This window comes from Phalacrocorax aristotelis, chromosome 2 (assembly GCF_949628215.1).
Source record: "Phalacrocorax aristotelis chromosome 2, bGulAri2.1, whole genome shotgun sequence".
NCBI lineage: Eukaryota > Metazoa > Chordata > Aves > Suliformes > Phalacrocoracidae > Phalacrocorax > Phalacrocorax aristotelis.
In genome coordinates this window covers 45336501-45353513 of record NC_134277.1, presented here as the reverse complement: position 1 = coordinate 45353513, position 17013 = coordinate 45336501, and the positions used below count along the sequence as shown (strand labels likewise).

Here is a 17013-nt window from a genome sequence, read left to right as displayed (position 1 = left end):
GACTGTATACTGGCTGAGTGAAAAAAAAGTGTAATAGTAAATAACACGATTAACACAATTGGAGCTTTTTCATTTAAAGCTTTTTGTGATGGGAATCTGCAAAAGATTAGGGGCTGGGGTCAAAATAAAAGCCATCACCAGCTGAGTATTATTTATATTAAGCAGACATAATAAAACTTACATCAAAGTCAACAAGAAGCCGCACATCTCACATTTAAAATAATATAATTTTGAGCCCTGGGATGCCATAGTGTCTTAAGCTGTTTTTTTCATCTGCCCTAAGCTTCCATGAGTAACTTTGCAGGTATGTAAAACCTGTTGACTTTGACAGGATTATTAATGGAGCATGAAGTTATTCATACTGTATATAGCTATTGGCATTAGCTACAGAAGAGCTATCTAGTTTATGTTATTATGTTTTAGCAACAATTTTGAGACCATTATTGACCATGAATGGACCACAAGGGAGAAGCAGAGGGCACAGAGCAAAATTTGTAGAAGCTCAGCTGTCTGCACATCCTACCTGAAGGCTAAAACTAGACGTGATATCACAAGACATCTCAGAAATCTACTTAATTCTTTAAACCTGTTTCAGATGTAGTTGTGCTGCAATCTTATGTTTTTGTTTTAGGTTCACCAGTTGCACTGCAACATGATTTAGGGCCTAACTTTGCAGTTACAGAAGTTAGCTTGCATACATGGGTTAGTACTGGTAGGACCGAGATTGAAAGCTCCTCCGGGCAGGGACCTTGTTTTTGCAGCAGCACTTTAAATTCTTGGTACGTTCCAAATTATCCTATGAAGAACACGGCAAGCCACAACCTCAAAAACCTTTTGAAGGATGTCTTGGTAAAAACAGAATAAGGGGTGTAAAGTGTCATTAAAAGTGAATCAAACAACATGAGCACAAAGTGCTACAGGAGTGACTGCTACACTCAGTCCAGCTGCTCGTGATCACGGCTTCATTCTGCTGTAGGCAGAAACTCACATGTAAAATAACTTATTGGTAAGCAACTGACGATCCACGCAGCAGCGAGCCCTGTGGCCACGCACAGGCCCCTCTGGGACTCACCGGCTCAGGCCATGTAGTGCCCGTGGCACCTTCTAGCCCCTGCCCCTGTGGATGTGCCGGACGAGCTGCTCCCCATCCCAGAGGGCAGCGCAATAAGCGGTGCCGGGGGCTGGATCCTGCACCCGCCGGCACGCACCGAAGGGGGCGGGAGGCGCGGGCCGCCGCCGGCCGGTGACCCCCGGGCCTGGCGCCCCCCGGCCCGCCGCCCCCGGGCACACGGTGCGGCCCGGCACCAGGTGCGGGAGCTGCCGCAGCAGCTGCGGGGTCGGGCAGCCGCTCCCCCCGGGGGCAGCAGTCAGCTCCCGAGCTGCTCTCTCCGGGCTCCCCCGGCCGGACCAGACCCTGGCTGCATTTCCTGCCAAATCCTCTCTTTTCTCGCCCCTCTTTCCCCGGCGGACGGACCTCTGTTTTCGCCGCGAAACCCCCAGATTCCCACTTCTTTCCTCCGCGCTTACTTTCCAACAGAGCAATAAACAAAACACGCTCACCCCTCCCGAAACGTTTCCAGCCTCAAAACTTTCTTAGCAACCGCGTCTCCCCCCTCCTCCCCCGGCGGACGCCTGCCTCCCGCCTTGCCCCGCTCCTGCCCCGGCAACTGTCAAGCGGGAGCGCCGGGCCGGCGCGCACTTACCCCGAAGCAGAGCAGGGACCGAGATGCCCATGAGGAGCCAGAGGGAAAGGCGCAGGAGCAGCCGCCGCAGGCTCCTCGGCAGACGGGGAGTCATCGCGGGGCCGGATCGGCGGGCGGGGGGCGGCCGGGCCGGGCGGGCGGGCGGCGGGGGAGGCCGCGGGCGGCGACGGGGCTGGCAGGGCGGCGGGGGAGCGGGCTGCGCCGCTCCGCTGCTCGGGACCGCGGGTGACTCACTGAAAACTTCACTTCGGCGCTGCAGGGGAAACAGGAAATCTTAAACTTCGCAAACAGCTGGGCAGGACTTTCTTACTCGTACAGTAGATCCTTCTCCCCCTTCCCACAGTCACCCCCTCCCCTGCGCTCGCCCTTTTTCTTTCTTTCTTTTTCTTTTTTTTTTTTTTTTTTTTTTTTCAACATGAAACCTCACCCAGTTTGGTGTCAATCATCTGCCAGAGGCCAGCCCCTCTCAGGTCTGGCTCTCCCACCGCAAGCGCGCCGGGGCCAGCCCCGACGTGCAGCCCGGAGCCCTGCGCCTCCCTCCCTCCCGAGGCGAGGACCGGGCACCGCTGCCGGGCCCCGCAGCGGCGGCGTGCTTTGCGAGGGAGCTCAAGGTCGAACGGGCCCTTCTCCCCACGAGTTGCAAAGTGTCCAGGTCAGTGCTGTCATTTAGGGCATGGGGGCTTCCCAGAGCTCCTCCTTGCATCCATATCCCTGTCCTTATCGATGCCGCTGCAGCCTGTTTCCTCCTCTGCAGAAGTGCTATCTGAAAGATGGATGTAACTCCCGGATGAACTGAAGCAGGGGGCAGGGGAGGTTGAAGTCAGGGTAATAACAGGAAACGTTCACACAGACTAGCTGGGCACTCAGCTTGCAGATGTTGAAGCTGACTGTGACAACTTGTCACCTGTCCCTGTTTTTGCATTTTGCTCTCAAATGGGCTGGACACACATCACTTGGTCCCAAATGCTGCCTGTGCGACACAGATGAAGTTCATCTCCATTCCACTCTGAAGCAGGTTTAGCTTTTACCAGCGATTCTGACTTTTCCAGAAGGGAGAAATTGTCCATAGGATTCAGGGAGTAGGACCACACCAGTGATGCCAGATTTGCATGGCCCAGACAGAGACTATAAGAACAACCAGACTCTCAACCCGAATAAGGCCTGAGCTTTCTGCCAATATAAATCCAGCCGTTACATAGCCAGCAGTTGTCGTGAGACTCATTTTTGGTTCACAGACTCTTCCTTCCTCTCTGAGTTAATTGGCTGGGCATTGTTGAAAGGTAAACTGATACACATGGGGATAATTTGAGAGTGCCTGTTGAAATTTTTGTGATTCACTTTCGTCTTGATTACAGCACTAGTTAGAGGTACAGATTCGGGTATTTCAGAAAAAGGGCTAAGCTCTCAGGGGGAATATATGTAATCATGTGCTGAATGTCCCAGATCAACTCCGTATGAATTTGGAAATGTTTGCATAATGCATTTAATTGGCCTATAAGAGACATAAAAAATCTCATTGTGATTTTATGTAAATTTAGTTTTAAAAACTCCCTAAATGCATATTTTCACAGTGCAGTTCCAGTTTATGGTACAAATTCTCATAAACCTCTCCAAAAGCATTTTCTTCTCCCTCACCCCCTTTAAATACAGTCAAGATTCATTCAGTCACCATCTTCCAGAGGTAAGAAAAATGTTGGACTTCCCTTTCAGCACAGACTGGAGCATTCTTATCAGTTCCTGTGCACCAGCTCTGTGCTAGAAGCTGGTTGTGTTTTCAGTAATCCACTTAAACGAAAGCATTTCTCATCCCCCATCAGTGTATACTGTATGCTGTATACAAGTCTCTCTCCTTTGTAGTTGGCAAGTTGCAGATGCCAAAGAGTTGCTGTTTGCTTAGAAAGTTGGCTGTGTATACTGAACTGTCTTAGTTTTTGGTGACCAACTTTCAATATGAAAAGAATCTTAAAAGCCATTAAATACAGATTTAATGTTACTATTCAATCCTGTCACAATCCAGGCATGACTTGGCAAGCTGGCCTCCACCTCACTTGCATCTCTCTCCCTCGCATGAGCGCCATGGCTCTTCTCCTACATGGGCACCTTCTGACCAGCCTGTATCACTTGGGGTCTGGGAGTAGCAGATGGGCTTGCAGGAGATGGAGGCCTTGGAGAGGGCTGTACTCATGTCCCCAGTAGTCTCACATCCCTGTATGCGGCCTGGCATCACAGCCCCTCTCTCCCACGTGAGGTGATACGGCGCCTGTTACCCAGTAAGTGAGGAGTCTACTACAGTGGCTTTCAGAAGCCTGATATTTCCTGATAAGCATTGTTTTTATTTCCACAGACTCATCATGCACTGAGGATTGTGCTACAGCTTCCCTTTGGGTGTTCAGAGAGCCCATGAGAGTGGTAGGTGCTACTAGAAAGCTTTTGGGGGGAAGGAATATATCTAGCCTGGATATCCTCAGTGGAGGAGTAACTTTGTCACCAAAAGTCAATGTGGAAGTTGAAGTAAACTCCAATTTGGTTCACAGATTTGTCCCAGACAGGCTTATTAACAAAAGCTTACGTCCTGCCTTTTTGAGTACTATAAGCCTCCCTGTTAGGGCCCAAATGCAGCTTAATCAGGATTTCCTGGACAAGCAAAATATATAAAACAAGACTAAGCTGGTCATTTCTTTCCATTTCCTTGTTCATAGTTCCCAGTTCCCTATTTGCAGATGGCAGTTTATTACTTACTTCTAGACTGAAACTGTGAATATTTAACCTCAGCCTGACTGAGGTAAGAAAGAGCCCGCTTCAAAGAGCCGCAGATTAAAGCTGTAAATAATTAACTCCAGCCTGACAGGGTAAGGAAGGGTCAACTAATTTCAGTTCACTACTCAGAAAGGCCAAATATTAAATTTAAAATAAAAAAAATATTAAAGCACAGAATATTGTGTTTTCTTTCTGAGCCTTAATAAAAAGATACCCGGAACACAAACCAGATAGTACCTCATGTACTAAGGGTCTCCTAGTGAAGACAAGCTAAGTGCTTTTTGCTGCAGTTTTTAAGTACAGCTTTTTAAAACAGACCATAAAAATTACTGAGTACAAATGATCTCTCTTTAGTATTCCAACCATTTCTTAGCTTGCAGTATCATATTTCTGTCAAAATCCCATGCGATCTACATCATTATTCTCATATGAAGAACCCTTTCAAGCTTCCACAAAACTTGCATTGTTACTAAAAACTGTCGTTTCCCTGTATGCAACATACGCTTTTAACTCAATATCATTCAACCCACTGCCAAGAACTGCTGATGTGCCCAGTAAAGCCATTATTTTCATTAGTTTATTAGCTCCAGTGATGCTTTAAGAATCCCACAATAGGCTATTTCCCAGATCCACTGACTTAGATTTAAATAAGACCTATACAGCTGCACTAACACAACATAATGCTCATGCCTATATAAAGCTGATGTATGTGGCTTAGGGTGAAGACATCTCACCTTGCCTTATCTGTGTAAAAGTTAGCCTCAGAGGGAGGTTCCAGGAGATGGCTGAAACAACCTAGCACCTTTGCTGCCATCTAAAGGAGCAGTCTCATTTTTTTGACTGTAGTGGGCGAGTGCCAGATCAGGTTCAAGGACCAAAGGATGGAGGACAAAGGCTGGATGAACAGAACGCCATTATGGTGGCAGCAAGGTATTAGGTCACCTACATTCCCTCAGTCATCAAAGGATGGAGAGGGGTCTAGATATTTTAAAAACCTCTAGACACATAAGCTGACAACAGAGAGCACAGTTAGCCCGGACATCTGCATTTTAGGTATCTGATGTTAGATGACATGAATCCTAAAGAAAATATTATTTGAATTGTATACATCACATAATCTAAGCTACAAGATGCTTTACTGACCGGCAATCATTGGAATTAATGCCTGTGATTTTTGTTTGGAATGAAACAAGGCAATCGGACACATAGTATGCTGATATTGCCCTGACAAAACTATTAATGGAGTAACTCGAATAAGCAGTTTGACCAAAATAAAACCATTGATGACTGAATAAGTTTTGTCATAACCACTTTCAAAAGAAAAGTAGGAAATCTGCTTTGAAAAGTTGACACGTCCCGTTTTGATGTTTTTGGTATGATACAGTTCAGTTTTTGTTTTGAAGCAGCCAATTAGTTTCGAAATTTTTTTGTTCTCTCCATATTATCTATAAAAACAAAACATGCAACACTTTGATTTCACTGCAGTGAAGGAAGAGGTTTATTTTCAGGGAAATTTTGGCATTTCAGTTCAAATCAAAGTCAAATTTTGCAACCCTGTATTATTTGCAACCCAAAACTTCTGTTCCCTGCAGCGCTTTGTTCACAAAGGTGACATTGGCCTGGTAATTTTCAAACTGAGGGTGCTTGGCATGAAGTACTGGCCTTTCAGCATTGTTGATGAAAGCTCTGCCTGTCTTGTGCATCATTCACTGAAGAACACATAGTCCTCTTTGGAGCAGTATTAAACCGTTGTGCCTTGTATCACAGCATGCATCGTATCTCTCTCTTAATTTAGGTTATCATAGGGCACAGAATTACAGCTACTAATAAATGCAGTTTTATTCTTTTGCATAATCACTGGTTTCAACTTGTTACTAATAATTTGCACCATTATGAGAACACATGCAGCCTCCAGCAAGGACATTTACAAAAGGTTACATTCATCGCAAAATGTTTTGAAAGACGCATAAAAAGCGTTTGGACTTAACAAAGCATTATGCTTATCTCCCAGATATAATCAAATTAAAACATCTGTTGTGTGTAATCATCCATCAGAAGGAGGCAATCAGCTTGTTATCAACTCCTGCATACATCAGAGGCAACAAGAATAATGTTATCTTCAAGATTTATCTTAGTAATATTTTCTGTACAAATCTCCTGAATGACACTTGGCAAAATAAAGTTTTGAAATATTATTCAGATTAGCTCTAGACTCTCAGGGCACTGCTGTTCACATAATCTCTGACTTAGGTATAATGCAAATCAACCGTTTTTAAGCTTCACTGAATTGGCTTGTTCTGTGTTTACTGTGTATGTATAAATACCCCCGATAGTGAAAGCAGAAGTATGTTAGTGTCAGAAGAGATGCTGTTCTTGCAGTGGTTCTGGCCCTGCCAGAAGCAGGAAGCACTGTTAACCTCACTACACAACCTTTTACATGAAGAATTCCATTCTATTTTTCCAAAAGCAAAGGACTTTTGGAGAATTTTATACGTTTTTCTTCAGTTTCTTGTACTTCTCACAATGGATGTCTAAGCTGTGGAAAAACCTTGCACATTTCCATAAGCATGTTCTATCTTTTGTCTTAACTCTTTTACATGTACAAAGGACTAGTAAAACTAAGTCTAGATGAAGTGGCATTTTGAAAAGACATGGAACCAAATTATTACAGATATACTTCAGAGATAATTTAAGTTGGTCAAAAATGTAGTTACTTGTGGAAGCTGTCTCCTTTACCACATAATTTGTAGTATTTATTATCATCAAAGCATGTTATTTTAGGCTCTTCATTAGAAAGAATTTGAACATTGGATGCCAAGCCTCAGAAAGTATCTGAAGCTATCAAAGAACCTAAGTAGCATAACACAGAGGCCCTTCTGTTTCATTTTTCCCACTGGAACAGAAGGCAGTTGTGAGTCTATGATAGAGTATATCCCTAAATCTAATCTGAAAGAATCCCAATACTTCAACCGCAAAGCCCCAGAACTGAGGAAAGTATCCTCCCGCCCCACCAAGCAGAAGATCATGTCTGTGTTGTTCAGGAATGCAGAACACTGATGATGTTAAACTGACTCATTTGACCAGGATCTTTAAACAAATTTATTTGCGATAGCACAGCTGTTCCTCTCAGGAAGGAAATGCATGGTTCCATAATTTTTATCTGCAAGGCAACTTTATGATCTGTGGTCACAGAAGGTGGCTACTGTGCTTTAGAGGTCAGAAGCAAGCAGTACAGAAGGATCCAGAATGCCTGGGAGTTGGATGTTGTTCCAACAGAGCTGACCCTGGAACAAATGGGCTAACCATAGCTTGCAAATAACTCAGCTAACATAATTCAACTTTGCTATTCTCCTTTTCTGTGTCTGAGACCGTCACCAAACTAGCCTGTGAGCCCCATTTTCAGGCTGTGCACATACCACAGTCCCCCACATCTTCCAGCTGGTATGATATCTCTCCAGTTGGAATACGCTTTCCATCCAATCCTACTAGCCCCGATTGTTGGGCAGGCATTTCTCTTCAGAGCTCAGGCCAGACTAGCTGGGCTCAATAGTTTCAATTCTGCTGGAGCTGTTTAATACAGGGCAGTGAAAACTACACAGAGCTCACCTGAAACTCTAAATAGGTGTGAAGGATACCAACTCAGTCTGGTAGATTGGGACAAGCCTTGGGGGCATTTGAAGACTTCTGCAAGGATTAGGGAGAGCCTGTTAATCCACAGCCTCAGTGGTATTCAAGGCTCTCTGCATCAATGTATCAATATAGAGGCTATTAGAGAAAGCTTTAGTGCAATTTACACCTATTTTATTATCCTTTTACAATATTAAAGTGTTATAAATAATCCTTAATGTAACTGAGAATTAGATGCTTTGCAGTTAATAAAAGATGCATGATTGACTCCACTGTCTAGGGAGAAAAAACTCTATGCATTTTCTGTCGGTTTGGCAGTTCTGGAGTGTCAATTCCCCAGGTTCTATCTCCAGATACTGACTGCAGTGAGGGAACAAATGAGCATTGCTAATTTAAAGTCAGTCTTCCCTTCTATACAAAGCTACATAACTTTTCTCACTCAGCTTTGCTCTGTCTGTAAGAACATTTTTATGTCTCTGGTGACCTGTGGCTGGAGAAAGTGATTTGATAATTCTCCTGCTTCCTGCAAATCAAGATGCAATTGAGACTGATGAGGGATGAAAGTGTGAGTATTTGTTGTCTCTTTACATGCTTTGAAGTATTGATAAGGACACATCTTGTCCAGTGCTACCACTGTTTTCTCTCTGACTCATGCAGTGGCTGGAGCCACCCTGTCCTGACGGACCGCTGCCTATCTAATATGAAAACTGAATAGAAATTAAGGAGTTTGTAAGCTTTACGGTGAAGTAAAAAAGACAGCTAGGCAACAGGGTGGGATGTTGTACAGAAAAGCATAGTGCTGCTCATTAGTGAGTGAAGAGATACTGTTGAAGTCATACTGAATTTTCTGAAGAGCTTTTATAGCACTTACTATTTGATGCATGTATTTGCTTGCCATAAATATTAGCCTGTTTTTCATCTCTACCTTTCCTTGATGATTCCTTACTGTGATTCAAAAATATGAAAAGACTGAAAAATCAACTTTAGTAATCTCCATCACAAATGAAAAGTAATTTACAGCTGCCTGCATGATGCTACTCTTGTATGATTTCAATGTTTTTCCTTTAAAGGGCATGCTGTTCTGAATTGGCATGTCTGTCTTTTCTTCATTTTGTTGCCTTTTGCCTCCTTTCCTTGGGTTCCTTTCCCTTATTTCTCTTATTCTCTAATATATCTTTCCTTCTTTTGTTTCAGTTTATTTGTTCTGAGTGTTTTAATCTATCCCCACTGACTTTTCCTCTGGGTGTCAATTAGAGACTGCTATTTTAAAACAAACCCTTCTTTAAACATCTTTGTAATTATTGCTATTTCAAAGTATGGTACTGTTAGATTTAACAAACTGTTTGTTCAAAAGTATGTCTGCTTGTATGTTTGTGTGTGCACCTTAACATTTCATTCAGAAGATATTCCTGACTATTAGTTTCACAGCTAGCAACAACACCACTCAGTTAATTTATCAGTAGTAAAACTTCTGGGTCTAATATAGTGTCCTTTGGTCAAATCCTGGACTGAAGGGCATTGTGAAATGGGAGTGGCATAATATATGTTACAGCTCTTTTATTTGACCTGTTAACCACAAAGAAGAGTCCCAGCCCAGGCTGGTCTCCATTCCATTACTGCCTTCAACAGTTCCTTCTAGCTATTCTTGGATGTGCTGATAAGCTGATATGTAAAGCCCTCCAAAAAGCCATGGCACCAAGGTCTAATTTTTTCTACCAGTGCAATTGTGCATGTGTGTGGTGCTGGCAGAGTGTGGCTGAACTGGGGTTGGCATTGCAGAATGAGCTTGGCCTCCTGTACAGAACCTGTTTCCATTCCTCTCTGGTCTGCTCATGAAGCTTAGTGGCATATTGGGGAGTATAGATCCTATTTTCACTTCAAAAATGAGCTTAATTTGCAGCAATGGCAGAAAGTGACTCATGTGAGTGCTGAACATCTGGTGCTGCCCCACAGTGTGCCCTGGCTGTGAGATCTTCCACCCTTCCCAGGGACTGGGTCATTAGCTCAGATGAATGCTGCACCAAGACACACTCTCCTTGGGAGACCCAGAGGGGACAAAATAGATTAGGCTAACTTATGCACTCAGATCCACATTCAAAGAGCCTATGCTGACTGCAGTGAAGATTTATCTTCCATGTTACTAAACTGGAAGCTAAAACACCAGCAGACTTTTGTCATAACCCAGAGCTGTAGCTGTATGTTTCAGTCTCACAGCATCTCCTTTCTGTCCTGCTTTCTCCCCTGCCATCAGTGCATTCTCTCACCTGCTCCTTCCAGTTCCCAAGTCCTCTCTTCCAGTCTCCCTGCTGCTATTTCTAGCCTCTCTGAGTTCCTGCCAGCTATCACTGCCTGTTCAGCCCACTCAGCTCACTGCCCGTCTTGCTGGACAACAGCCCCAGCTAGCACGGTTTGACATACTTGCTTTGGGTTGCTGTGCCCCTTGAATGAATGCTGGGGTAGGTGTCCCTGCCCATCCTGTATGGATCACCCTCCATGGCTCTTGTGGAAGATTTTATGTGGTATTTCATGTAAAGTTTCTTAAAATCAATAAAGATTCCAGGAAAATAAAGCAAGCTAAAACACCTACTAGGTCATTGTTGAATTTCTTTCCTTGCTTAGCTGCAGCGGGCAAAAGAATTTAAAAGGTAGATATGAACTGAATTGCCTTTAATACTGGGAGTGAAGTTTGCTGGTGCACCAGTCATATCATTGACAAGAGGCTTTTCATTACTGCCTTTCTACACCAAATACATTGAGTAAGTGCTGTTTTGTACTCTTTAAGAACTTGGATATCTAGCTTTTGCTAATTGATTAGTTTTGATGTTGCTCATCCTCTTGGGTGTCAGTGAGAACAAGAAGAACCTGGCAAAGAACAAATTTACACGAACAGCTTAAGTATTGTTCCTGTCCTTCCCCATACCAAGCCAATCATTTAATAGTACACAGTCTCCAAAACTCTTCAGTCATGCAGAACATCTCCTGAAAGTCACAGTTCCTTCCATGTGCCATGACAAATGGGACCAGCTGCAGTCATATTGCGTGATACAGCTGGAGCATGGAGCCAAGCTCTGTTGCTTTCCTGTTTTCTGCTTACTGTCCACCCACCTCATGGCAGAGGAAGCCATGCCTTTGAAGGGGCTTCACTGGCAACCAGAAGGCAGGCAGCTAATGGAAGTGATGAAGGGAGCAAGGTACCATTTTGCCTGTTCTACACAGACAAGTAGACCTTTACCTCACTGAGCTGCAGTCAAGCAGCCATAGGTGTAACTCATAATCTTCAACTGGAGACAATGGCCGGAGATAGCCACTAGGAGGACCTCAGTCTTTTTTTCCCCTACTATTTTTTGCAAAATACTTTTTTTTTTTTGCATTGGAATAGACCACTCAAGCTACAAATTATCACAGTTTCACCATGCATGCTGACAGCCTGCACCTCTCTCCAGGGAGCCATACGAGCTTTCTAAGAATCAGAGGAAACCCAATGATTCTCATAGACTAAGAGACACACCACTCTCTGTGAAGTGCTTGAAGATCCTCAGCTGGTATGCTTGGTGGAGAAAAAGACCCCTGGGAAACACAGGTAAGTTTCTTTTCTCATGAGTGATTGTTATGACCTAAAATCATAGCCCCTTTTCTAGCAGCAGTGAGCAGATGTTTAGACAAGGTTGTACACCTATTCTTAGTTCTGTTGTTGACTTTTGTGTGTGGAACATGAAGGGACAAGATGGGGGATAACTGTGTGTACATGTTTTCTCATGTGTGATGTGGAAGTAATAATTACTGCCCCACAATGTGGATGAGACATATATTAGGGTATATAAGGCATACTTTGCTTCCCAGGTGAAAAGCACCATAAACGATATATGTACTTCATAACTCTAGTATGTTTTCTTCTACGTGGCCTTTCAGGTGCAAACATCATTCTCTTTGCAGTGTTCATGCTGATGACTCTTAAGAAGACATCTGCAGTATCAAATGTGATTCATCTGGGGCTTGCTAACATCACCACCTACTACTTTTAACTCAGTGCCAATCATAGACCAGCAACACGAGCTTCCAGGTGTGAAAGAAGTGGTGACAACTGCGAACTGGCAGGTGCTGATAGAGTGCGTAAGCCAATATACGATAAGCAGGAACCAGTGTGAACTTTAGTTTCAAAGCCTAACACATATTTTGCAAAGGCTGCATTTGCAGCCCTAGACAGGAATTAGAGGTTGTTTTGCAGCAGCTACAGAATAACCTTCTGCTATTGTGCTACAAAGGATGCACACCACTTTCAGCTTTTGCAAGCCAGTTTACCGCAGAGACTTCCTTGTGGGCTTAACCCTGCTGTGTCGATACTATTGTACACAGGCAGCTAGGCTGCTCAGAGTACACAACTGGTGGGGGGCTTTCTGCCTCCTTTTACAGCAGACAGCCACTTCTGCCCTTCATCTACACCATTTTTGGAGATGGGGCCCAAGTAGTGAAGTCTGAATCTGGATCCAAACACTATTTTCTTCAGCATTCACAGGAGATCTCATGCTAGGTTTGGGCTTACTCTGTTCCGATCAAAGCCCAGCTGCAAAGCTTGTCTTCCAACCAAAGCTTCCTCAAAGCTTTGAGGTCTAGGGCTGTAGTTCTGGTTTAGCTCTATTTCCAGCTATTTTTGAAAACTCTATATGTAGAAAATTTAAGGTCAGACCTTTGTCCCATTGAAATCAGTAGAGTCTTGCTTTCTTGACACTGATTTTAAAAAGGGATTTAGGTCAATTAGGTAAGATTAATGCCAGCTGGAATTTTCAGGAATTATTCCTACATGCCTAACATTTTGTTTCCAGTCAGACACCTTAGGTCTGTAGATATTTCCATTTGGTGATCACATTTTATTTCTTTAGACACAAGGCCTTTTCTAATTAGTACTAACCCAACAAACGTCCAGAAAAAAGTCCTTGTTTGGTTTGACCTCATACACACTAGGAGTTGTTTCTGGAATGGTGGGTTGTTTTCTCTAACAGATTTAGCACTGAGATAAGATAACAGATGAGAGTGGACCGCCAAGCCATTACAAGGCAATGATTTTTATGTTTCTGCTGTTGTGTAAAGCCTAGGTCCAACCCAAGCGGGTAAGAGCTAATGGTGTGCTGAATGGCTCAGAACAGTGGTTGTCCAAAGGAGAGGACAGCAATGTACACAGAGCACAGGGCTGAGTCCCCAGGCTCTCACAGGGAGTTTTTAAGAAAAGTTTTTGCTCTTAGCTCTATGTTGGAAAGGGTTTTGGAAAACATCTTGCTCCAGGAAAAAGAGTCTTTCTAAAGCGTATGTTATTAGTTATCTTTGTTTGTTTGTAACAAAATTAAAATTGAATGGTTTGTGCTCACTGAGCAGCACAGAAACACAGTTGGCTTGAAATGAAATGAGCTCAACTTGAACATGCTCAGCTTCAGATACACGTTAAGCAATTTCCTGGTAAAAGTGTGATAAAGATTATTTGTATAAACAGTCGCTTCTCCAGCCATGTAGAAAGAAATGCTATCAGTAGCAGGGGGTGGCTGTGGTCACTGTTAAGCAGCCTCAGTGGCCTCTGATTTCTAACCTAGCACTCCTCCACAAAGCTGTACAGTGCTCCTGAGCTGTTGTCAGCCAGTGGTTTCTGTTCAGAGTCTGTGTGAAACTTCATTGTGTCAGATGAAGGAAATCTTCATATATCTGAATTTCATTTCAGAGGCCTGATAATGACAGCTGGTTAAGTGTTTAAAAAAGCAGCAAGAGAAAAAGACTCCATCAGACTTTAGAGATCAGAACAGAGCCCTGGGAAAATCTGCAGATGCAGCAGCACCTGTCATGTCATGCTACTGTGCATGTAGGTTAGGCTGTGTAAGGAAGGAAAGGGGAAGAAATTAATGCAGTTTCCTATGGTCATCTCTAAGCTCTGTTTCTGTTACTCCTACCATGTGAGTATAGACAAGAGATTTAAGATTTAAACACATTAAAAAAATTGTTCTGTGAGGAACAAGATAGTAAATGACCACGTCACTGGACAGTAAGACACTTGGAATACTTCACATTTATGAAAGGGGCAGGGAGCATTTTTGAAGGAGTCATCCACACAGCACAACAGCACTGTGAGGCTCACATAACTATGTGGGATGCTCTCCAGCAATTGGGAAGTGAGCAAAGAAGTACCTGGATAAAGTGAAGGACATTGTTACCAAGGTCATGTTTTTAACTCTTTCCACTTACTGGCTTTTCTATAAGCAGAAGTTCCTTAGCACTGTGAAATGCTTCAGGCTTTTATGCAGAAAACAACTTCATTACAATACATGCACAAGTCCTTAATTAAGGGAAGAATCAAATTCTGTAAGAAACCATGATGGTGGATTTTTCCCTCAAGAAACAGCAGCACACCCCTGTGCAACCCTTCCAGAGCCATCAGGACAGCCCTGTGGGCAGCCTCTGCAGAACCACCTCCAGCACCACAAGGCAGAGGGAAAGGTGAGCCCTTTCCAGTCAGTGAAGCTTGTTCTTCAGTTGTACATTGCCTTTTCTAGGAGTGTTAGTGTCTCTACATCTTCTACTGCAAAAAGACTGTTCAGGCTGATGGCAATGCTTCAGTATGGGTATGCGTACAATTCATGGAAAAATCTTTCCTTACCTTAAAATTGAAAGAAAAAAAAAGGCAGATTTTAAAGTTCTGTGAGCTGCTGGATATTTGGGAACAAGCTGATATTTAGCTTATTTTTTCTTTCACAGGCCACAACTTGTCCGGCCTTTTACTTAGTACGTCTTTTCTTTCCTGTACTGTACCCTCCAAATGTGCTTTAAAACTCTTAGTTTCTTTCAGTAAAGTAAATTCAGGCAAAATAATCTGCAATAGAATTGTTTTAATTAGGTAGAGAGTTGTTGGAGAGACTGCCAAGGGAAATGAGGGAAAAAGTCCCACCCCTTTTTAACTGGGTGGAAAGATGTTCTTGGAGAGTTATGTGCTGAGAATTCATTTGTAGCATAATGTTTTGGCACTGTACAATATTTTGTTTGATTGCTGTGGCAGCAGACTTACCTACAATGGTTTCACAGAGAGGTTAAAGCCAGGAAAGCAAATTTTACTGGTGAGAACTAGAAAGAAATGGCTCATCAGTGACAACAAGCAGTTTTTCAAGGACTACCAGTTTACAAACACAGATTAGCAGAATTAGCAGGAGTTTTTGCAACAGTGCCATCTGGCCTTACTTTGGAGAAGAGTGCTGTACACATATGACTTGTTCAGATGGAGCACTGCACAAATGCATTTTTTAAAACTGACTGATATTTGTAATAAGGTTAGTGTTCAAGCTCAGGCACCTTTGCAGCTTGCTTAGCAGAGTTCCACAGGTGCTGGGGTCTTCCTCTGAGCTGTGGCAAAGAATAAAACATGGGCAGTCAAATTCAAAGGTGTCCAACCTTCTTCCTTGAACAAACCATGCCTTGCTCAGAGGTTCTTGAATCGTAATCAGGATCAAAGAGATCAAATCAGTGTCTTGAGATATCTGTGGATTTATTTGTCTTTGCTAATGCCAATCTACATTGGACAATCAGGATTCAGTCTGGAATTCATCCTTCTGGAAAGGGTAAAGGCATTAGTGCTCCCTTAGCTCAACTAGCAAGGTGCTGCTTTTAATACTAAAGCAAAATACTAAACCTTCTTCCAGGAACTGTAACCATTTTACTGTTATTTACTCTGGGCAATTTTGTAATTTCTAGTATCAGCAATCCTAAACTACTGAAGTCTTACCAGGTAGCAAGAACTCTTACACTGGGAGCATAAGCACTTCATATTGCTCAGCTGATCAGGAATGTTGTTTTCCTTCAGTGCAAGCTACAGCCGTTGGATCCATGCATTTGTTTTTTGTGACACCCCTGAGAAATGATTCCTCTGTGTTGCTGTTCCACATAGGAAAGAAAACAGGGAAGCAGCAAATATAGCAGGTTTCCCTGAGCTGAAGAAGTTGCAGAATAAACATTCTTTACGATTTCACTAAGATGATCTGTTGAATCAACCAGCTTAGTCCCATATTCCCCAGGAGTTCCCCTTATCTGTGACATCAGAAAGGACAGATTTGGTGAAGGCTTTTAAAGAAATTTAAATAAATACATGTTTTGTATGCTTTGAAAGGGAACGGTATTTCATTCCTAAGCATCTTCCATTAAAATATTTTAAAAATATTTAGAATTTTGTCAAGCTTTTATCTTCCTGGTTTTACTGCCACTCTTCTTCCCTCTGCACAACCCATTTTGCCCTTGAAATGGCAGAATGGAGGAATACTTAGAAAAACACTAAAGGTCATTTTCAGGCTGCCCTGAAGAATCTTCTCCAGATTTGAATGGAGAAAGAATATAATTTACAAAATAAAGCAACTTTCTCATTAAAGAAAACATGCAATTTATTTTTTCATTCACATTAACTTTTTAGGTTTCAGAAGCACTGGCAATAACTAAGGTGACTGTTATTACCATCCTGCTATAAAGAACACAGCAGCTTTTGTGGCAGGGTTCAAAAGATTAATCAGAACAGCTGAAGATAGAAAGAATGGCATAAGTAACCGTAAACGACTTGCCACATTAGCTTGTTTTCTTAAGTTATTTTTCTTGTTGATATTTTCCACATCCAATAGAAGTCATTGTATGTAAATGAAAAAGTATGGCCAGTGGTTGGATTTTAAGAGCTTACAAAGCATTGGAAGTGCTGTATATTCCTACCTGCAGAGACTGAAGAACTGGTATTTCCTTGTTCTCATCAGAGCTTTCTCATCAATTATTAGCTTTAACTGTTACAAAGACATACAAGTGAGATCAGGACATCGGTGCTAGCTATTGTACAAAAATAAATTTAAGTACCATGAAAGTACAGGTATCATCCCGAAGGGTTGTAGTCTTACAAGGCTAGATGAATGGTGAGGGACAGAATGAT

At 42.9% G+C, this 17013-nt stretch overlaps 1 protein-coding gene and 1 long non-coding RNA gene across 3 annotated transcripts in view; one reads left to right on the top strand and one right to left on the bottom strand.

The window, feature by feature from the left end:
- TGFBR2 (transforming growth factor beta receptor 2) overlaps window positions 1-1833 on the bottom strand; it is a 67155-nt gene extending 65322 nt beyond the window's left edge. For both annotated transcript variants that reach the window (XM_075083293.1, XM_075083295.1), the window contains exon 1: window positions 1704-1833. In XM_075083293.1, the coding sequence (XP_074939394.1) occupies window positions 1704-1797 (94 nt within the window). In that variant the 5' untranslated portion in view covers window positions 1798-1833. The remainder of the gene's footprint in view (window positions 1-1703) is intronic.
- A 689-nt stretch (window positions 1834-2522) lies between these two features.
- LOC142052739 (uncharacterized) lies at window positions 2523-16456 on the top strand. The gene is made up of 3 exons (XR_012658963.1): window positions 2523-4112; window positions 11531-11667; window positions 12021-16456. It is a non-coding gene; the product is annotated as an uncharacterized LOC142052739 (long non-coding RNA).
- The last annotated feature ends 557 nt before the right edge of the window (window positions 16457-17013 follow it).